Raw genomic sequence first — 22,750 nt, forward strand, 5'->3', positions numbered from 1 at the left:
CAACACTTATTTACACTTAATAATTATATTCCCCTAAGTTCTTTTCTCTTAATAATAGGAGAAAAAAAGAACTTGATACCTATAAAATTTTTTATCATTTAATAAAAATAAATCTATTCTTCATGTTCCCCTAAAAAAAGAGAAAAGAGTAACAATGAACATTCAGATTATATTTTCTAACAAAGTTAACATGCAAGATTATAAAGATTTGGGCTCACACCACAGTAAAATTTCTCTTATTTGCTTGCCTAACTAGAATTTCAAGAAAATTGTGGGCTATGACACTCAGAGGGATAAGACAGACACAGATTCACTTTAGGAGACAATCTAGACCAGGGTTTCTCCACTTTGGCATATTGGTATTTTGGGCTGGACAATTCTTCGTTGTAGGGTTCCCCAGTGCATTGCAGGAGGTGTAAGAGCTTCCCTTGTTCTACCTACTAGATGTCAGTAGCTGCCACTTGCCAGGTTGTGACAACCAACAATGTCTCCAGACACTGCCAATGTCCCCTGAGGGGAAAATTACCCCCAGTATAGAGAATGAGGACACAGGTTAACTGATGAGTTAGCAAAATCAAACTGCATAAATTAAAGTCCAAAGCTAAAAAGTTAATATTTAGTATCTAAAGTCTGATATGCAAACTAAAAAAATGTGCGTTGTAGGATAATTGTGGGCAAGGGGAGGAGAGATAAAAAAGTAGACTTCAAAATGTTGAGACATGTGTGCCTATTACTAGAAAGAAAGAACATTCTAAAAATATTACCTGCCACTTTTTTGTGTGTGCTCAAGGAAATAAAACCATAGTTACATTTGCTATTTTCCTCTTTTAGACTGTCATCTGGCAATATATACTTCCACTAGAAAAAATTCTAGCCGATTGGACTAAAATAGTTCTTGTACCACCCCATGTGCCAAATATATGCCAAGGAGTCTACAGCTTGCTCAGTCATGCCCAAAAAGAAGGGAACTAACGTCCTTAGAAAACAAAAGTAAATAACTCACAAGATGTTTACACAACTTGGCAAAATTCTCTTTCTACCTTTTGGGGCGGGGGCCGGATGGGGGAAGAGTCTATCAGTAGCAGGAGGAAAGCACAACAAAAGAAGTCATATCAAACAGGCAAACTAAAGTCATCAAACTCATTTATTCGACATCAACTTGTCCCCAAGACATACGGAGTTTTGAAAGAGTCCACTAATCAAATATAGCAGAACACAACCTAAAATAGTCACTATATTTCCAATGACACAGGGATTCATTGGAATGAATAAAATAATGGGACAGGTGCATTGATCCTTATAACGCTCCTCAGGAAAGGCAGTGCAAAGATTCGTCATAATAACGAATACAAGATTTACCACCATAACTGAATATACCACCACTTCCTTTTTGTTAATACCCAAAAGTTGTCAAAAGACAAATTGGGACATCCAGACTAGTATGTTCTTTGAGTTCTCTTTTACTAATCCATGAAGGCCGGCTATGGTAACAAGAACATACAGTCACTAATAGATGAACAGTACAGCTGTGGTAACAAGAATATACAGTCACTAATAGATGAACAGTAATTATCAAATACAAAGATAAGCAGAAAACCCTGTATATAATGCAAAAACTGATATCAAAACCAGAAGAAAATGACTTCTTCAAAATCATTGTGAGGTTTAACACACTCTTCTGAAAAATTCACATTTAAAATAAGTAAAAAAGATGAGTATTAAAGGTTTTAAAAACTTGCCTATATAAATCTAAACATATAAAGGCACACACACGTACACAAACACACTAGTCAATAGAGAATATAACCAATGAACAGCTTAAAAGTTTACTATGTGTTAGACAACACACACACTCAACAAAAGCCCCTAAACATCACACACACAGAAGCCACGCTCTCTGACCATGCCTCAATAAGTCAAGTGAACTTCTTTCATTTAGACTGGCATCAGATGGCCAACCATCTAAATGGCAGTTTGGGTGAGGGTGCGGGGAAATGGGCACTTATAAAAATTTCAGGTGGGAATATAGATTCATAATGTCTTTTTGCAAAACAATTTGATATTGTCTATCAAAAATTTAAGTGTCATACTCTCTGACTCAGCAATTCTACTTCTAGAACTCCTTATTACAAAAATAGTACACAACCACAAAACAAATGTACACACACACAGTGCAATACTCATTACAGCAGCAAAAAAGTAACAGCCCAAATATCTATCAACAGAAAAATGGTTACATTCTTTATAGTACATCCACTTCATAAAATGCCAAGCACTGAAATGGAATCTTTAAGGCCGTTTTTTTTCTTTAAGTGTAAAAAATATCCACGTATCATTCAAATTATGTTAAAATGCAAGGTACCAGAATACACAACATATTTTTACTTCTGGAAAGAAATGATGGAGAACTTTCATATTTTACTTTATGTTTGTCTCTACTGTTTGAATATTTTATGAATTATACTGTTGCATAATTCAAAAAAGAAAAGACAAGCAAGAATTTAAAAAAAAATTCTTAGTTACTTCCTAGAAAAAGACTGGGATCTTTCTGTTCTTAGTACAAATTTGATCAAATTCATTTAAGAGTACAGGACAAGTTAAAAAAGAAAAAATAATATAGGACAAATATAAACTTCCAATCTGTTAAAATAAGAACACTTTCTGTTTCCTCTGCCGGGAATGTTTCTCCCAAATATGGCTCAATTCTCTAACATCCTTCAAATTTTCCAGTTAAATATCAATTATCATCTTAACCTAAGAAACCTTTGACTCTGCAGTATAAAATGAGAGCCCTCCTACACCCATTCTACAACACCCCAACTATCTCACCTACCTTTGTATTTCACTAGGTTTTATATTAACATCTGTGTTTTGGAGTCCTCATCTCTAAATGGGGGTGATAATTATACTTACCCCACAGGGGTGCTGTTAAGCTTAAATGAGCTAGAAGCCCTCAGATGAATGCTGGGCTCACAGTAAGAATCACATTTGTCTTTCTTTTGTCCGTTTGGTTTATGATCTGCCTTTCCCCTATTGGAATGACAACACCAGGAGGCAGGGACTGGGTTTTGTTTCCTATTGTATCCCCAACGTCTGGAAAGTGCTTATCAGGAAATATTCATAGTTGTTGAGTTTGATTTAGTACTGCAGTCATATGTACAGACAGCTGAGATTAGAAGACCAATTGTTTTCAGTAAAAGTAAGCTTTCTGCATATTATCATGAATCATCTGTACTAATCCAATCTTCTTTGAAAGTATAACATTTAGGAATAGACTTCAAGAAGCTTCAAGTAGAAAAGTGGTACATTACCATTTAATTTATTAATTTCTTAACACCAACATGGCACAGAAACTAAAACATAATATGTAGTGAGAAAACAAAATCATAACTTACTTTTCATTCCTGCTTTTGATGCACGGCTGGTAGAGAACCTTGATAGCATTCCAAGCAGAACTGCAGTCTGCCTTCCATACGTCTTCCAACAAGGGAAACTTTTTGAAACTCTTGGGACTTCCCAAAGATTCAATCACCAAACTGTCTGAGTTTAAAAGCCACAGCTAAAGATACAGAGAGAAAAGTCCAAGTATAATGATAGAATGACCCTATTCATATCTTATATAACTATTCAAAAAAGAAACACAAAACAAAACTATGAAAATATCAGAAAAAATACAAGATTCATATATATAATTTTTAAGGAAGGTAAGTCTTTCAAAGTATAACCTTGGGAGAGCAATCAACATGATAATAATAATAAAGAAAAGATGAGGCCCTGGCTGGTTGGCTCAGTGGTAGAGCATTGGCCCAATGTATATAAGTCCCAGGTTTGATTCCCAGCCAGGGCACACAAGAGAAGCACCCATCTGCTTCTCCACCCTTCTCCCTCTCCTTTCTCTCTATCTCTCTCTTCCCTTCCCGCAGCCAAGGCTCCATTGGAGCAAAGTTGGCCCGGGTGCTGAGAATGGTTCCATGGCCTCCGCCTCAGGTGCTAGAACGGCTCTGGCTGCAACAGAGCAACGGCCCAGAAGGGCAGAGCATCGCCCCCTGGTGGGCATGCCATGTGGATCCCGGTCAGGCACATGTGAGAGTTTGTCTGTCTGCCTCCCGCTTCTCACTTTGGAAAAAAAAACCAAAACAAACAGACTAGAAAGAAGTATTTAATACATATATAACAAAGTTATTATCTATAATACAGGGGTGGGCAAAAGTAGGTTTACAGTTGTAATGAAAAATAATAATTAGTAAATAATAATACAAGAATAAACTCAGCGTTTTGTGTACTCATAACTCTAAACCTACTACTTCTCACTCCTGTATATAGCACTCCTAGAAATCTGGACCTATAGAGATACAGGCAAAGAGTATGAACAGAATTACCAGAAGAAATAAGTGATAAACACAAAAATGTTAACATAACTAGTAATAAATGTTAATTTTGTGTGTCCCCTGTTTTTGCTTATTAGAATGATAAATACAAAAAGATTGATGACCCCCAGTTAAGAAGACGGCTTTGGATGAGTGCTCCCATACACTGCTGGTGGGAGGGGGCTCGGGGACGAGGATGCATGTGAGTCAGGCAGGGAACACTCCCGGGAGAAAGAGGGCAAGGTAAACAGGATAAGCAGAGGAAGGAGCTCGGCAAGGATGCGAGCTCAGCTGGAGTTTGGTTCACCTGATTCCACAGGAACTCGTATCCCATAGTTGTCCCATCTTGAGAGGCAGGAGACCCTAGCTTTTTGTACCTCAAGGTCAAATCATTTGCAGTCAGATGACCAGGCCAGGAAACTCCCTGGTCAAGGCAGCATCTGTTAGGTTTGGAAAAGTCTCTGGAGAAGAGGGCAACTGGGAAATGGATGGAGGGATGTGGGTGGGGCACCATGAATGTCCACTATAAAGGATAAATTAGAACAACTCTTTTTAAAGAGTGATAATCATTAGAGTTTAAAACACTCAAAGTCTAATACTGTATTAGATTAGAAAGATCAGTTTCTAAAGAAGGACTAAAATACATGTGCAAAGATTATTTTCACTGCAGCACTATCTCTATCTAACAGCCATACAATGGAATCTTAGGCATTCAATTCTGATCTGTATTTACACTAACAAGACACAATCCTAACGATATACTGCTGTGTGGAGTGAGCTTGTTCAAGAGAAATGCTAATCACATGATTCTGGTTTTCTTACAAACTGAAAAATACCTGTGGGTATACATACATATAGCTGTATGTAGATAAGGAGAAAATGCTGAAGTACACATACCAGACTGTCAATAACGTTTACCTTCAAATAGTATGATAAAGCAGGACAAGACTGGGGACAAAATGGGGAAACTGCCACTTCTTTAATGTTCTTCATGTTGTCCGAATGTGTTTCAAGAATGTACTACTTTTATAAAAGAGAATCTTTAAAAAAAATTAAATACATATTAGTAGGTCTAAAAATTCCCACTCCTGATTCTTTCTTTTTCTTTTTTTGTATTTTTCTGAAGTGAGAAGCAGGGAGGCAGACAGGCAGACTCCCACGTGCGCCCAACCAGGATCCACCAGCATGCTCACTAGGGGGCGATGCTTGGCCCATTTGTGGTGTTGCCCTGTTGCAACTGGAGCCATTCTAGCGCCTGAGGTGGAGGCTATAGAGCAGGGGTCAGGAACCTATGGCTCGTGAGCCAGATGTGGCTCTTTTGATGGCTGCATCTGGCTCGCAGACAAATCTTTAATAAAAAAATAATAACATTAAAAATATAAAACATTCTCATGTATTACAATCCATTCATTTCCTACCGCTCATGTTCATGGTTGCAGGTGGTTGGAGGCAATCACCACTGTCCTCCAGGACAACACCAAATTTTTATTGTATAATGCGTAACGTACATGGGTCATTGTATGGCTCTCATGGAATTACATTTTAAAATATGTGGCGTTCATGGCTCTCTCAGCCAAAAAGTTTCCCGACCCCTGCTATAGAGCCATCCTCAGTGCCCGGGCCAACTTTGCTCCAATGGAGTCTTGGCTGTGGGAGGGGAAGAGAGAGACAGAGAGAAAGGAGAGGGGGAAGGGTGGAGAAGCAAATTCTCCTGTGTGTCCTGGCCAGGAATCGAACCCAGGACTTCCATACATCAGTCCAACGCTCTACTGCTGAGCCAACTGGCCAGGGCCCACTCCTGATTCTTAAATTGAAATACTTGCAATAAAAGAAAATTAAAAGTGATTTCAGACTATGACAACAAGGTGTACTTAGTATCAACTTCAATCAGAAAACACTTTATTTAGCTTTTTTTTTTTTTTTTTTTTAGGTAGTTTTTTTTTTTATTAATGGTAATGGGATGACATTAATAAATCAGGGTACATATATTCAAAGAAAACATGTCTAGGTTATTTTGTCATTAAATTATGTTGCATACCCCTCACCCAAAGTCAGATTGTCCTCCGCCACCCTCTATCTAGTTCTCTGTGCCCCTCCCCCTCCCCCTAACTCTCTCCCTCCCTCCCTCCCTCCCATGTCCTCCCTTCCCCCACCCCTGGTAACCACCACACTCTTGTCCATGTCTCTTAGTCTCATTTTTATGTTCCACCAATGTATGGAATCATGTAGTTCTTGTTTTTTTCTGATTTACTTATTTCACTCCTTATAATGTTATCAAGATCCCACCATTTTGCTGTAAATGATCTGATGTCATCATTTCTTATGGCTGAGTAGTATTCCATAGTGTATATGTGCCACATCTTCTTTATCCAGTCTTCTATTGAAGGGCTTTTTGGTTGTTTCCATGTCTTGGCCACTGTGAACAGTGCTGCAATGAACATGGGGCTACATGTGTCTTCACGTATCAATGTTTCTGAGGTTTTGGGGTATATACCCAGTAGAGGGATTGCTGGGTCATAAGGTAGTTCTATTTGCAGTTTTTTGAGGAACCACCATACTTTCCTCCATAACGGTTGTACTACTTTACAGTCCCACCAACAGTAAATGAGGGTTCCTTTTTCTCCACAGCCTCTCCAACATTTGCTATTACCCGTCTTGTTGATAATAGCTAATCTAACAGGGGTGAGGTGGTATCTCATTGTAGTTTTGATTTGCATTTCTCTAATAACTAATGAAGCTGAGCATCTTTTCATATATCTGTTGGCCATTTGTATCTCTTCCTGGGAGAAGTGTCTGTTCATGTCTTCTTCCCATTTTTTTATTGGATTGTTTGTTTGTTGGTTGTTGAGTTTTATGAGTTCTTTGTAAATTTTGGATATTAGGCCCTTATCTGAGCTGTTGTTTGAAAATATCATTTCCCATTTCCCATTGAAAATATCATTTCCCATTTAGTTGGCTGTCTGTTTATTTTGATATCAGTTTCTCTTGCTGAGCAAAAACTTTTTATTCTGATGTAGTCCCATTCATTTATCTTTGCCTTCACTTCTCTTGCCATTGGAGTCAAGTTCATAAAATGTTCTTTAAAACCCAGGTCCATGAGTTGAGTACCTATGTCTTCTTCTATGTACTTTATTGTTTCAGGTCTTATATTTACGTCTTTGATCCATTTTGAATTAATTTTAGTACACGGGGACAGACTGTAGTCAAGTTTCATTCTTTTGCATGTGGCTTTCCAGTTTTCCCAACACCATTTGTTGAAGAGGCTTTCTTTTCTCCATTGTGTGTTGTTGGCCCCTTTATCAAAGATTATTTGACCATATATATGTGGTTTTATTTCTGGGCTTTCTATTCTGTTCCATTGGTCTGAGTGTCTATTTTTCTGCCAATACCATGCTGTTTTGATTATCGTGGCCCTATAATATAGTTTAAAGTCAGGTATTGTAATGCCCCCAGCTTCATTCTTTTTCCTTAGGATTCTTTTGGCTATTCGGGGTTTTTTATAGTTCCATATAAATCTGATAATTTTTTGTTCCATTTCTTTAAAAAATCTCATAGGGATTTTGATGGGAATTGCATTAAATTTGTATATTGCTTTGGGTAATATGGCCATTTTGATTATATTTATTCTTCCTATCCAAGAACAAGGAATATTTTTCCATCTCATTGTATCTTTTTCGATTTCCCTTAACAATGCTTTGTAATTTTCATTATATAGGTCCTTTACATTCTTTGTTATGTTTATTCCTAGGTATTTTATTTTTTTTGTTGCAATCGTGAAGGGGATTATTTTTTTGAGTTCGTTTTCTAATATTTCATTGTTGGCATATAGAAAGGCTATGGACTTTTGTATGTTAATTTTGTATCCTGCGACCTTACTGTATTGGTTTATTGTTTCTAATAATCTTTTTGTGGAGTCCTTCGGGTTTTCGATGTATAGGATCATATCATCAGCAAAAAGTGATACCTTTACTTCTTCTTTTCCGATATGGATGCCTTTTATTTCTTTGTCTTGTCTGATTGCTCTGCCCAGAACTTCTAGCAACACGTTAAATAAGAGTGGAGAGAGTGGACAGCCCTGTCTTGTTCCTGATTTAAGGTAGAAAGTCCTCAGTTTTATGCCATTTAATAGGATGTTGGCTGATGGTTTATCATATATGGCCTTTATCATGTTGAGATATTTTCCTTCTATACCCATTTTGTTGAGAGTCTTAAACATAAAATTGTGTTGTATTTTATCAAAAGCCTTTTCTGCATCTATTGATAAGATCATGTGGTTTTTGTTCTTTGTTTTGTTGATATGGTGTATTACGTTAACCGTTTTGCGTATGTTGAACCATCCTTGAGATTCTGGGATGAATCCCACTTGATCATGATGTATTATTTTTTTAATATGTTGTTGTATTCGGTTTGCCAGTATTTTGTTTAGTATTTTAGCATCTGTATTCATTAGAGATATTGGTCTGTAGTTTTCTTTCTTTGTGCCATCCTTGCCAGGTTTTGGTATGAGAGTTATGTTGGCCTCATAAAATGTGTTTGGAAGTATTGCTTCTTCTTCAATTTTTTGGAAGACTTTGAGTAGAATAGGAACCAAGTCTTCTTTGAATGTTTGATAGAATTCACTAGTATAACCATCTGGGCCTGGACTTTTATTTTTGGGGAGGTTTTTAATAGTTTTTTCTATTTCCTCCCTGCTGATTGGTCTGTTTAGGCTTTCTGCTTCTTCATGACTCAGTCTAGGAAGGTTGTATTGTTCTAGGAATTTATCCATTTCTTCTAGATTGTTGTATTTGGTGGCATATAATTTTTCATAGTATTCTACAATAATTCTTTGTATATCTATGATGTCTGTGGTGATCTCTCCTCTTTCATTTTGGATTTTATTTATTTGAGTCCTGTGTCTTTTTTCCTTGGTGAGTCTTGCTAAGGGTTTGTCAATTTTGTTGATCTTTTCAAAGAACCAGCTCCTTGTTTTATTGATTTTTTCTATAGTTTTTCTGTTCTCTATTTCATTTATTTCTGCTCTGATTTTTATTATCTCCCTTCTTCGGCTGGTTTTGGGTTGTCTTTGTTCTTCTTTTTCTAGTTCCTTAAGGTGTGAAGTTAAGTGGTTTACTTCGGCTCTCTCTTGTTTGTTCATATAGGCCTGAAGTGATATGAACTTTCCTCTTATTACTGCTTTTGCTGCATCCCAGAGATTCTGATATGTCGTATTTTCAGTATTTCATTTCATTTGTCTGTATATATCTTTTGATCTCTGCGCTTATTTCTTCTTTGACCCATTCATTTTCTAGAAGTATGTTGTTTAGTTTCCACATTTTTGTGGGTTTTTCCCCCTCTTTTTTGCAGTTGAATTCTAGTTTCAAGGCTTTATGATCAGAAAATATGCTTGGTACAATTTCAATTTTTCTAAATTTGCTGATATTGTCTTTGTGGCCCAACATATGGTCAATTCTTGAGAATGTTCCATGTACACTAGAGAAAAATGTATACTCTGTCGCTTTGGGATGAAGTGTCCTGTAGATGTCTATCATATCCAGGTGTTCTAGTATTTCGTTTAAGGCCACTATATCTTTATTGATTCTCTGTTTGGATGACCGATCTAGAGCCGTCAGCGGTGTATTGAGGTCACCAAGTATGATTGTATTTTTGTTAGTTTTTGTTTTAAGGTCAATAAGTAGCTGTCTTATATATTTTGGTGCTCCTTGGTTTGGTGCATATATATTAAGGATTGTTATGTCTTCTTGATTCAACTTCCCCTTAATCATTATGAAATGACCATTTTTGTCTCTGAGTACTTTTTCTGTCTTGTAGTCAGCATTATTAGATATGAGTATTGCTACACCTGCTTTTTTTGGGGTGTTGTTTGCTTGGAGTATTGTTTTCCAGCCTTTCACTTTGAATTTGTTTTTATCCTTGTTGCTTAGATGTGTTTCTTGTAGGCAGCATATAGTTGGATTTTCTTTTTTAATCCATTCTGCTACCTGTGTCTTTTTATTGGTAAGTTTAATCCATTTACATTTAGTGTAATTATTGACACTTGTGGGTTCCCTACTGCCATTTTATAAATTGCTTTCTGTTAGTTTTGTATCTAGTTTGATTCTTCTCTTTTGTTTTTCTATCCTTTGTTTTTGTTTCTTTGTGTTCCATACTTCTTTCCTCTGTTGCTACCTTTTTTAAGTCAAGTGTTTTTGTGGTGGTTTTTTTAAGGGTGGTTACCATTAAGTAATGAAAAGGGTACCTACCATATTCATTGTAGTACCCTATCTTATAAGTATTTCTGCACTTCATCGTCCTTTGCTACTGTTAATCTCCAACCTCTCCCCCCTTTTTTTCCTTTGTTGTCACAGTTTAAGTTTGGTTTTATTGTGTTCTTGGTGGAGCTGTTACTTGTGGTGTTGTTTTCTTTTGTTCTTTGAATCTGGTTGGAAAACCCCCCTTAGTATTTCCTGGAGTGGGGGCTTTCTGTTGATAAATTCTCTCATCTTTTCTGTATTTGTGAATGTTTTTATATCTCCTTCATACTTGAAGGATAGCTTTGATGGGTATAGCATTCTTGGCTGAAAGTTCCTCTCTTTCAGGGCTTTAAATATTGGGGTCCACTCTCTTCTAGCTTGTAGAGTTTCTGCTGAGAAATCTGATGATAATCTAATAGGCCTTCCTTTATATGTTGTACTCTTTCCCTGGCTGCCTTGAGAATTTTTTCTTTGTCATTGGTTTGTGTCATCTTTATTATGATGTGCCTTGGAGTGGGTTTGTTGGGGTTAAGAAAACTCGGTGTTCTGTTTGCTTCTTGAATTTGAGGCTTTAGTTCCTTCCACAGGCTTGGGAAGTTCTCGTCTATTATTTGTTTGAGTATATTCTCCATTCCATTTTCTTTCTCTTCTCCCTCTGATATACCTATTATTCTTATGTTATTCTTTCTGATGGAGTCAGACAATTCCTGTAGGGCTTTCTCGTTTTTTATTATTTTTGAGTCTCTTTCTTCTTCTCTCTGTTGTGCCTCAAGTTGTTTGTCTTCTATTTCACTAATCCTATCTTCGATCTGGGCTGTTCTGTTAGCTAAGCTTGTTACCTCGTTTTTCAGCTCGTGAATTGAGTTTTACATTTCTGTTTGATTTGTTTTTATAGTTTCAATTTCCTTGATAATATATTCTTTGTGTTCATTGAGTTGTTTTCTGATCTCCCTATATTGCCTTTCTGTGTTTTCTTGTATCTCTCTGAGTATTTTTAAGATTTCTATTTTAAATTCTCTGTCATTTAGCTCCAAGGCTTCCAATATGTTAAGTCTTTTCTCCATAGATTTTTCCACATCTATTTGTGTTACCTCTCTTTCTTTTGTATCCATAATATTCGATTTCCTCTTTCTTATCGGCATCTGAGGGTGGTCTTGTTGATAGCACTAATTAGAATTAATAAAGAGTAAAAAGTAAAAAAGAAAAAAAAAAAAGGTAAAACACCCCACCAAAAAAACAGTAATAATTTATTATTTCCCCCTTTTTTCTTTCTTCTCTTTCCCTCCTCTCCCCTCCTCAGGGAAATATCGTGCCTATAATGGAGGGCCTGATTTGGGGTGAAGAGTTCAAGGGGCAAAAAAAAAAGGGAGTAGGGACCTATTAAATGCAAAAAAAAAAAAAAAAAAAAGGAAGAAAATCTTAGACAAGCATAAGATGATTTGCTTGTAAGTGATGGTCAACTAAGAGATATAATGAGAGGGATAAGAGGGAACCAGAAAAAAGGACCAAAAAAGAATAATAAAGAAGAGAAAAATAAAAATAATAAGTAAAAATCTGTTGTATTAAGTGGAGCAAAGACTAAATACAATGGAGACCTTGGGTTGGGAGGACCCAAAATGCCACAAAAATAAACAAACCAGAAAAAAATAAAAACAAAATAGAAAAACAAGAAAAAAATAGAAAAAAATAAAATCAAATAAGAAAAATAAAGCCAAAAAAAGCCTTGAGTCCCAAATTAACTAATTTGTTCGTGATTGAGGATTAAATGGGAGGAAAGTACAATGAGAGAAGAAAAAACGAATAGAAAGGAAAAAATTTATTTAGCTTTTGATAGAAATTATCTGGAATTAAAGAAACATAGTGTTGCCATAACGAATGCCAGCTATAAAGCCACACCTAATAATCTCAACCTTCTCCCTCCTTTTAGCTATCTTATTTCTCTATTACATTTTTACATTTTTAGTTTCTTTTTTTTTAAATTTTTTTAATTTTTTCATTTTTCTGAAGCTGGAAACAGGGAGAGACAGTCAGACAGACTCCCGCATGCGCCCGACCGGGATCCACCCGGCACGCCCACCAGGGGCGACGCTCTGCCCACCAGGGGGCGATGCTCTGCCCATCCTGGGCGTCACCATATTGTGACCAGAGCCACTCTAGCGCCTGAGGCAGAGGCCACAGAGCCATCCCCAGCGCCCGGGCCATCTCTGCTCCAATGGAGCCTTGGCTGCAGGAGGGGAAGAGAGAGACAGAGAGGAAAGTGCGGCGGAGGGGTGGAGAAGCAAATGGGCGCTTCTCCTGTGTGCCCTGGCCGGGAATCGAACCCGGGTCCTCCGCACGCTAGGCCGACGCTCTACCGCTGAGCCAACCGGCCAGGGCCATTTTTAGTTTCTTGAAGGTATTTTTCTTTTACTGTGAGCATCTGGAACAGTGCCTTTCAATTCAAAGGTGCTCAACATATGTTTACTGGTGGAATAAAACAGGATAAGAGGCAGAAAAAAAGACTTGAGTCCTGATTCTTGGAGTTCCACATAAATTCCCAAATTCTTTTCTGCAGAACATTATTTTTAACAGAAACAGTATGATATTAGATGCTTGTGATACATGTAGGGGATGACTCTGCTAACGGCAAGAGCCACTTCTCTAAAACTTGGCATTACTTCTCAAACATCAAAGTGTTGAAATCAGGGTCTCAAAGAGATATCTGACTTTAATGTTCATTGCAGCTTCATTCACAAAAACTAAAATGTAGAAACAATCTAAATGTCCATCAACAAATGAAAAGACTTTTAAAATGTGGCACATATATATAATAGAATATTATCCAGTCTTAAAAAAGAAGGAAATCCTGTAATATGTGAGCATATGGATGAACTTGAGGACATTATGCTAAGTGAAAGAAGCCAGACACAAAAGTAAAAATACTGCATGATCCCATTTATATAAAAAATCAAAAATTCTCCAGCTCATAGAAGCAGACAGCAGAGTGGAGGATGCCAGGGCTGGGGAAGGAGAAATGAAGAGCTGCTAATCAAAGAGTACAAAGTTTCAGTTATGCAAAACAAGTAAGTTCTAGAGATCTGCTGTACCCTATTGTGCCTTTAATTAACAACACTGTATAGGGGGTTCTTCTCAGTTTACGACAGTCTCGACATACGATGCGTCAAGTTTACAAGGCTCACTCCCATAAAAACTTTAAAATATTGAGACGTAAGTGTTTCAGCTTATGCTGTTAGCGTCATATTGATAGACTATGTGGCTGAACTCATTTGGTTGCTTGTGGTGGAAGAATACACAGTACAGTACATTTATGTCTTTTTCCTCTTTCTGTGGCTTAGTTGTGTTTTTATGTTCTAGACCACGATTTTACAACTGTGTTAGGATAGGTAAGTGACTTAGGCCAGGGTGTGGTTCAACTTACACCAAAATTCTGGTTATGTCACTGTCATAGGAACGGAAGTGTGTCATAACATGAGGACCCCTTGTATTGTGCATTTAAAAAATCTGTGAAGCAGGTAGGTATCATATTAAGTGTTCTTAACAAACAAACAAACAAAACACACAGGTATCAAATAGAAAAAAAAATTGAGAGACAACTGTTATACTGACCAAGAAAAGCATTAAAAACTGATGAGAAACTTTATTTTGTGGTATGAGCATCTACAGAGCAAGAATCAGGTTTTATTTTTCTCTATATCCCTAGCACCTAGCACGTTGAGGCACGTGATCATTTGTTATTAGACTAAGGGAATTTAATTTGTGAATTAAACTGACATTAAAAATTCAGTTTTTGATCAACTGCTTTCTGCATGATGCCATTTATATCACACCGGAGAACGAAGAAAACAGAATGACAAAAACTAAAGAAGTTCTTAGATCCCAGATTATTAGGGCTACAAAAAGCTGAGTGAAATAATTTCTTACCAAGATGTATGCTTTGCTGTCATGACCTTGAATTCTGAATCTAAAAGTACTTCTAGCAGAGGAGAGTTCCATCAGACACTGGGCGATAATGCTCTGTACAAACTGAGACCTGTTTGAACAAAAATCAATTTTCACAATGTGCCTCTCATAATAACTCAATCTGGCAAGATGAGCCAAAAATACATACAGGGCACCCAAAGGCAGAGGCCTGGGCATGCCAGACCTTTCTGTATGCTGTCCACTCCCTCACAGTCTGTGCTAATGTGGATTTTAATATATTTTAAAGTATTTGTGTTTGCTCTAGTTTTCTTATCTTCTATTCTTTAATCCCTAACACATTTTCTACTCCAATACTAACTGAATAAAAAACAGTATGTTAGACAAGTCAATATTCCATTTGTACTATAGCACATTAAACAGTTAATATCTAGGTTAAAGAAAGGTAAGAGATTTCCTTCCAAATATTAGACAGTATTATCTACAATATTTCCACTTGGATACCCTCAATGTGTCAGATCTTAAGTATATAATCAAAGTATAGAAGAATAAAGTTCAAAGGTTTTATTTAGATTGCCATGATTTTTAGACATCAGTAATGAACTAAAATAAAGACAAAGACATACTGTAGTAAACTTTTGTTTGCAAACTAAAAAGATTCAAAGAAAAGAAACACTAATTGATTTAGTGGCTAAGTACCATTTAAAAATAAAAGCACAGTAGTCATTTGAATACTGGCCTATGTTTTAAATTTTAAGTTTAAAAATTGAAATATGTTTCAAATTACAACCAGAATAACTAAACAAAACCCTATTGATGATTATAAGACCCTGGATACCTGGCACTCAGAAAGAAGCACAAAGCCTTTCTGACAGAATAAATGAGCACATTTGTGTATAATATATGTAAGCAAAAGATAAATAAATCCTCAAGTCTTTTACTTGTGTAGCTTGGTCCAACTAATCTTTTCAAATAAAGAAAGGGATAATAAAAATGAATTCCCAAATAATCAATTCTACGTATCTTTTCCTTCATTTGAAATTAATAGAATAAATTTAATTTGCTATTGTACCTTGGTATGATGGGAAAATTTCTCTCAGATGGCTGAATAATCATCTCTGTCATATAAAACTTGACAGTTTCTAGAAACAAAAAAACAGAAAATGAAAAATCTCCCTAATACACTAACATTTTGATTATGGGCTTGCTGCTCCCAAATGATGGCATTCATTGGTATAACTAATATTCGGTAAAATGTTTTTTAATATGGCTTAAGTTTAAGAAGAAAAAGCCTTGATGACTATAAGGAGACAGCCCTGAGACTTCACATAGGTTGGTGTCACTCCAGAAAAGCATCTGATGCTAAAAATAATCTCATTTTAATTTGTATTTCCTTGTATTTATACTTCATCCAGGTGAATCTGATGCAGCAAGAATGCTCAGGTGCATGAAGATCATACACATTAGCCACATCACAGCTTAGCCTATTATCCAGAAATGAGTCATTTGGTTTCCTAATTTCTACAGAATAGCCACAATCAGTGAAAAGGTTTTTTAATCATAGTACTTCAATGCCCTTGCACAGATGTTGTGAACCTCACATTAGTATCTGCCCAGAATTTCACTGAGTCTATAAATGTACAATTTTCCCTCAATTTGGTTATCTGATTACTTAGTTTACAGAAAATTTTAAACAGTAAACAGTACTTAATAGAAGTAAACATAAATACAGCCATTATGGATTATTTTTAAATCCATGGAAAATGTTTGCCCTCACTAGAAATGAAGGAAATACAAAATAAAGTGAGAGTATTTTTAGCATCAAATAAATAAAATAATATTAATGATAAAGAGCAGCACTGATGAACAAACACATGGAGAAATGGACACACATATGCATACTGTCAGAATTGAAAATGACCCATTTCTGGAAAGCTACTTAGCAAAGGCCTTAAAACTGCGTATAGGCCCTGGCCAGTTGGCTCAGCGGTAGAGTGTCGGCCTGGCGTGCGGGGGACCCGGGTTCGATTCCCAGCCAGGGCACATAGGAGAAGTGCCCATTTGCTTCTCCACCCCCCTCCTCCTTCCTCTCTGTCTCTCTCTTCCCCTCCCGCAGCCAAGGCTCCATTGGAGCAAAGATGGCCTGGGCGCTGGGGATGGCTCCTTGGCCTCTGCCCCAGGCGCTAGAGTGGCTCTGGTCGTGGCAGAGCGACGCCCCGGAGGGGCAGGGCGTCGCCCCTGGTGGGCTGCCAGGTGGATCCCGGTAGGGCGCATGCGGGAGTCTGACTGTCTCTCCCCGTTTCCAGCTTCAGAAAAATACAACCCCCTCCCCCCCCCAAAAAACAACTGCGTATATATTTTGACATCATAAGACTTTTTGGGATGACAATACTATGCAGTTATTAAAAATAGTGTAGCAAATTAGTTTTGTTTTAATAAGATGTAAATTGTTTCTAATAGATTTCCTGAAAATTTTTCAGTTGCTACATATAGCAAAAATAAAGGCAAAAAACAATTGTGTTTAACAGATTATTATATATCTAGAGCCATGATGATGATTTATCTATTTCTCTTTGAAGTTCAATTATCACTTTACTATTTAAAGTCACATTATTAGATGTAGAATTAAACCTTTTAACACTATGAAGTAATTCCTTTCATCTCAGCTGCTGTTAAAATAATTTAATTCTATAATTTTAATCCCACAAGGTATTATTATTGCTGTTTTATACAGTTAATACTAATTTAGTGTTACCCACATATTTATCATTTTCTTTACCAATCCTTCTTGAACTTAGATCTTCCACCTGAGATCATTTTCTTCCACCTGATACTAATACACAGGTAGAATATTTTTTAATAAGAAATCAAACTACAAGAGGTAAATTATCTGTTTTTGTTTGTCAGACAATATATTTATCTTTTTTGTTTTGTTTTGTTTTGTTTTTTTCTTAAGCTGGAAACGGGGAGAGACAGTCAGACAGACTCCCGCATGCGCCTGACCGGGATCCACCTGGCACGCCCACCAGGGGCGATGCTCTGCCCCTCTGGGGCGTCGCTCTGCCGCGACCAGAGCCACTCTAGCGCCTGGGGCAGAGGCCAAGGAGCCATCCCCAGCGCCCGGGCCATCTTTGCTCCAGTGGAGCCTTGGCTGCGGGAGGGGAAGAGAGAGACAGAGAGGAAGGAGGGGGCGGGGGTGGAGAAGCAAGTGGGCGCTTCTCCTATGTGCCCTGGCTGGGAATCGAACCCGGGTCCCCCGCACGCCAGGCAAATGCTCTACCGCTGAGCCAACCGGCCAGGGCTATCTTTTTCTTAATTCTTTCATATCAAGAAATTTTCACCTGATACAAAATCATGCATTAATAGTTTTTGACTTTCAAGTACACTGACACTATCATTCCAGTTGTCAAACTTCCATTACTGCTATTCCTTTGAAGATGCTCTGTCATTTCCTGTGGTTGCTTTTAAGATATTGACTTTACTTTTTATTTCTCTGCAGTATCAGTCCAATGTGTCCACTTACAGATTTGTTTTTATTTATCTTCCTTGGGCCTCATTTAATTAGAATTCACTGGACCTCCTGAATCAGCAGATTGCTGTTCTCTATCATTTCTGTAAAAATTCTCCACAATTTCCTCTTCATATATTGCCTATGCTCCATTCTACTTCTCTTTTTTTGTCTAGAAGTCTGATTAAACAGGTTAGATCTACTCAGTGTATGTTTTATGTCTTTCTCTTCTACATTTTTTGGCTTCTTGTGTCTGTGCTGGATTATACATATCTTTGCTCATCTATCTTCTATTCATTAATGTTTTCTCCAAATTGTACCTAGTCTGCCATTAAACCACCCACTGAAATGTACATTTCAATTATATTTTTTAAAAATCCTATTTTGTGGCCCTGGCCAGTTGGCTCAGTGGATAAAGCATCAGCCAGGCAAATGAACATCTCAAGTTAGATTCCCGGTATGGGCACCCAAGAATTGACCATCTGCTTTTCTTCTCCTTCTCTCCTCCTCCCCCCTGCAGGCAGTAGCTCAATTGGTTCGGGTGTTGGCCCAGGCACTAAGAATAGCTTGGTTTGTCCAAATGTTAGCCTCAGACACTAAAAATAGCTTGGTTGATTCAAACATCAGCCCCAGACAGGTGTTGCCTGGTGGATCCTGGTCAGGGTATATGTGGGGAGTCTGTCTCACTAACTCCCCTTCTCTCACTTAAAAAAAAGAAAAAAAAATTCTACTGGGGACACTGGCTGAGTGGCACAGAAGATGGAGTGTCGTCCCCATGTGCTGAGGCTGTGGGTTCAATCCCTGCCTGGTCAGGCATGTAACGAGAAGCAATTAATGAGTCCACAACTAAGTGGAGCAACAAGTTGATACTTCCCTTGCTCTTTCACCCCTCCTTCCTCTCTCTCACAAATCAATGGAAAAATTTTTTAAAATACTATTGTGAATCTTTTCCAAATCTTATAGTTTCCTTTTGATATATTCAAACCTGCCTTTTATACTATTAAATATAGTAAGCATGATTGTTTCACAGTTTACATCTGATACTTCCAATAAGAGAAGTCTTTTCTATTGTTTGCTATTTTTGTTATTTCTTATTGATGGAAGTCTAGTTTACTTGTTTGCTTATTATTTATGTTTGGTTATTTGGTGAACACTGCACTTGACAAATTACTTGTGAGAATAAGATGCATTTTACAATGAAGATACATCTTTCAGATATAATCATTTTTTATTTTGCCAGGCGCGTGATGTTACGTTTAGTACAAGGCAGAATAACCAAGTTCAAGACCTAAAGTTCCTTATAGTTCCAAAGTATTGATAGTTGTCTGTAATTCTACAAGGCTGCTCCACTTTTGATTCACCCTCATTGTGAAAGTATGGCCCCTTACAAGGTTTCAATCTTGTGTAGTCTTTGATTCTGTCTTATTTCCCAAAGCAATCAAAATAAAAGTTCTAATTTTGGAGAACTGGCAAGTTGCAGGGAAAAGAGGTTTCAATTTTGTGCCAAACTCTTTTGAGTTTGCTTTTGTGGTAATTTACCCACATATTTTCTATTTCTCTTGTTCCTCATTTCTTCCTGTGGATTCCAATTACCATCTGGTATCTTTTACTTTAGCCTGAAGAAGTTTCCTTAGCTTTTTTTGTACAGAAGGTCTGCTAGTAAGCATTATTTCCATCCAGTTACATTAAAATGTCATCATTTTGTCTTCCTTTTTGAAGGATAGTTTTGCTGGATATAGAATTGTTAGTGGACAGGTGTCCCCCACCATCCCAAGCATTTTGAATATCTCATTATAGTGCCTCTGGCTATTATTTCTGTCAGTCCGCCTCAAATATATCACAAAATCCCTATATGTGATGTTTTGTTTTGTTCTTACTCCTTGAAATATTCTCTTTTGCTCTTTAGCTTTTATCAGTTTGACTAAAATATATGCCTGAGTGAACCGTTCCTTTTATTTATCCTATCTGAGATTCATTGCAATACCTGGATCTGAAAGTTAATATTATTCACCAAATTTGCCAAGATTTTAGCCATTTTTTCCTACAAATCTTCCCCCAACCTTTGTTTTTCTCACCTTCTGAGATTCCGATTACACATTTATTGAAAAACAATATTGCCCCACAAATATCTGAGGTTCTATATTTTGCTTTATACTTTTTTCTATCTGTTCTTTGAGATGGTTAATTTCTATTAAGCTATTCAGTTATTTTCTACCACTGTTCTGTAAAAAATTTGAAAACTCACAATACCTGACTATTTAGTTAGGGGCACTGACCTCTTTTCTCTTAGATTGTCAAACAATAAAAATGACAACAGCCAACACAAATAACAGCCATCAGCTATGAATGAATGAAAATTAAACCTATTTTTTATCAGACTGGAAAAAATATAATTTTTGGTGTCCTGCAGAATTTTAGTAATTAGTTTATGTGTGCCATGAGATGAAGCAGGTTGAAAAATCACTGATCTACTTCAATGATTTTTTTTCATTTGTCACCTTAAATATATAACCTAATCTAGTTAATTTGTCTGTACCATTAACTATACTTTTCAGCTCTTCAATTACCAATTGGTCTTTAAGTTTCCAAATTGTTGAGATTTGCCATTAGCTCTCAAGAGACTTTTTAAATTCTTTGCCATATTTATAATGGCTGCTAATATCTTTGTCTGCTAAATCTAGTATTTGTGTTTATTCAGCACCTTTATTGAGTTGTTCATTTCCTTGAGTTTGAATCACTCTGTTCTCTTTCCATGTGTACAATTTTCAGATGGAAGTAAGACATTGTATGTAACACCTTGTAGTAAATCTGGGTTGTTTTTTGTTCCTTTAAGAGTTTTTGGTTTATAGATACAGCAGTCAATTAACTAGCCTGGACTCACACTGTGAAATACATCTTCCCACAGTGTGTATCCACTAATGGCTCTGCTCAGTTTTATTTTGTTTAGCCTGGTTCCCCAGAGTATTTACTTTACCTGCATGCTTCAGCTGTCAGCAAATTTGGGAAGAAGTTCTGCTCAAGTATCTCAGGCCAGTATAGCGTCCACCTTCTGCTGCTCAAGGTGTGTGTGGATTGAAGAATGTAATCCAAGACATGGCAAATTTGCATGGCTCCCGAAGCTTTCCATTCTTATCGGACTCTCTGGCATCTACTGTACGCAGCTACAGTTTAGCAGTCAGCCAGAGCTGCACACAGAAGTTAACATCTCAGCCCTTCTGTGGCTCTGTTGCTCCCAAATTTTTCCTTTTTAATTTCTAGTTTCTCCTTTGTCTACCCTGAACCAAAATTACCTCCTATAAACAATAAATCTATGAGTTTTTCCCCCTGCCCAAGCTGGGGAAGGAAAAAATGGCAAAGCCCTCAACAACAAAGACACAAATTTGCCATTCTAAGGAAAAGCAGCTGCAGTTTCTCATAACTAAACACTTCTCAACTCATTGCTTTATTTTGGTCTTCCAGTGATTGTTCTTGACAATTTTTTTTTGTAACTTGTAGTCTTGGAATTGTTTTCTTCAGAATGAAACTGTCCATTTTTCTTTATGCCACTACTTTCGGAAGTGCAGTCCTATTCATTTAATTTGAGAGTAAATGTGAATGCAGCTTTTATATCACCTCACACACACTCAACATATACTGACCTTCTAATATAGTTATATATTACATCATAAAGATTTTTTGGTTAAACTGATATTCAGTGTTTACATTATTGTGACTGTAATGGTATCATGGCAATGTTTCCTTTCTTGGTCCATCTCCAGTTTTCCTGCAGTGCACACCGCTTCCTTTTCCATGTGTTTATTCTTCCGAGCACCTTTAGCTAATTCTTCCCATATGATGAAGTAATTTGTCTCAAGATTAATTTGTTCTATGTGGTCAAATAAATTAAAAAATCTGTAAGTTTCACTGTATAACTGAAAACGTCTTTACTGCGATCTTCTCTCCTCTTTTTTTTTTTTTGTAGTTTTCTAAAGTTGGAAAAGGGGAGGCAGTCAGACAGACTCCCGCATGTGCCCGACCGGGATCTACCCAACATGCCCACCAAGGGACGATGCTCTGTCCATCTGGGGCATCGCTCTGCCACAACCAGAGCCATTCTAGCGCCTGAGGCAGAGGCCATAGAGCCATCTTCAGCGCCCGGGCCAACTTTGCTCCAATGGAGCCTTGGATGCTGAAGGAGAAAAGAGAGACAGAGAGGAAGGAGAGGGGGAGGGGTGGAGAAGCAGATGGGCGCTTCTCCTGTGTGCCCTGGCCGGGAATCAAACCCGGGACTCCTGCATGCCAGGCTGATGCTCTACCACTGAGCCAACTGGCCAGGGCCTCTTCTCTCCTCTTGATTCATTCCAGGCTGTTATTCTCTGGCCTGCTGCACCTCCCTGAGACTGCCTTATTATGCTCTCCTGTGTTGGATAATCTGTTTCCCAAATCCTGTGTCCTCTCTTTTGAGTTTAAATCCCTAGTTCTGGTAAAATATCCTATGCTAGATTACTAAGAAAAATATACCTTTGTGATCTATATTTTAAAATCTTGTTATTTCCAGAAATGTAGCTGTTATCCTCACACTTGGTTGATGGTGAGTCTGTGTATCAAATTCTGGGTTGAAAATCTTTATCCTTCTAAATTATGAAGGTATTGCTTCACTGGTTTTTAGCTTTCAATACTGTTGTTAAGTTCAATGCCATTCTAATTCAATAATCCTTTGTCCATTTCCTGCTTTTTTTCTCTCT

The 22,750-nt window shown here is 37.3% G+C and overlaps 1 protein-coding gene across 3 annotated transcripts in view; it reads right to left on the reverse strand.

The window, feature by feature from the left end:
• Window positions 1–22,750, reverse strand: part of UBE3D (ubiquitin protein ligase E3D) — a 173,273-nt gene that overhangs the window by 110,512 nt on the left and 40,011 nt on the right. For all 3 annotated transcript variants that reach the window (XM_066253010.1, XM_066253008.1, XM_066253009.1), the window contains exons 6-8: window positions 15,591–15,660; window positions 14,522–14,630; window positions 3,396–3,559 (exon numbers count right to left, since the gene is read on the reverse strand). In XM_066253010.1, the coding sequence (XP_066109107.1) occupies window positions 3,396–3,559; window positions 14,522–14,630; window positions 15,591–15,660 (343 nt within the window). The remainder of the gene's footprint in view (window positions 1–3,395; window positions 3,560–14,521; window positions 14,631–15,590; window positions 15,661–22,750) is intronic.

This window comes from Saccopteryx bilineata, chromosome 1, assembly GCF_036850765.1.
Source record: "Saccopteryx bilineata isolate mSacBil1 chromosome 1, mSacBil1_pri_phased_curated, whole genome shotgun sequence".
Classification (NCBI taxonomy): domain Eukaryota; kingdom Metazoa; phylum Chordata; class Mammalia; order Chiroptera; family Emballonuridae; genus Saccopteryx; species Saccopteryx bilineata.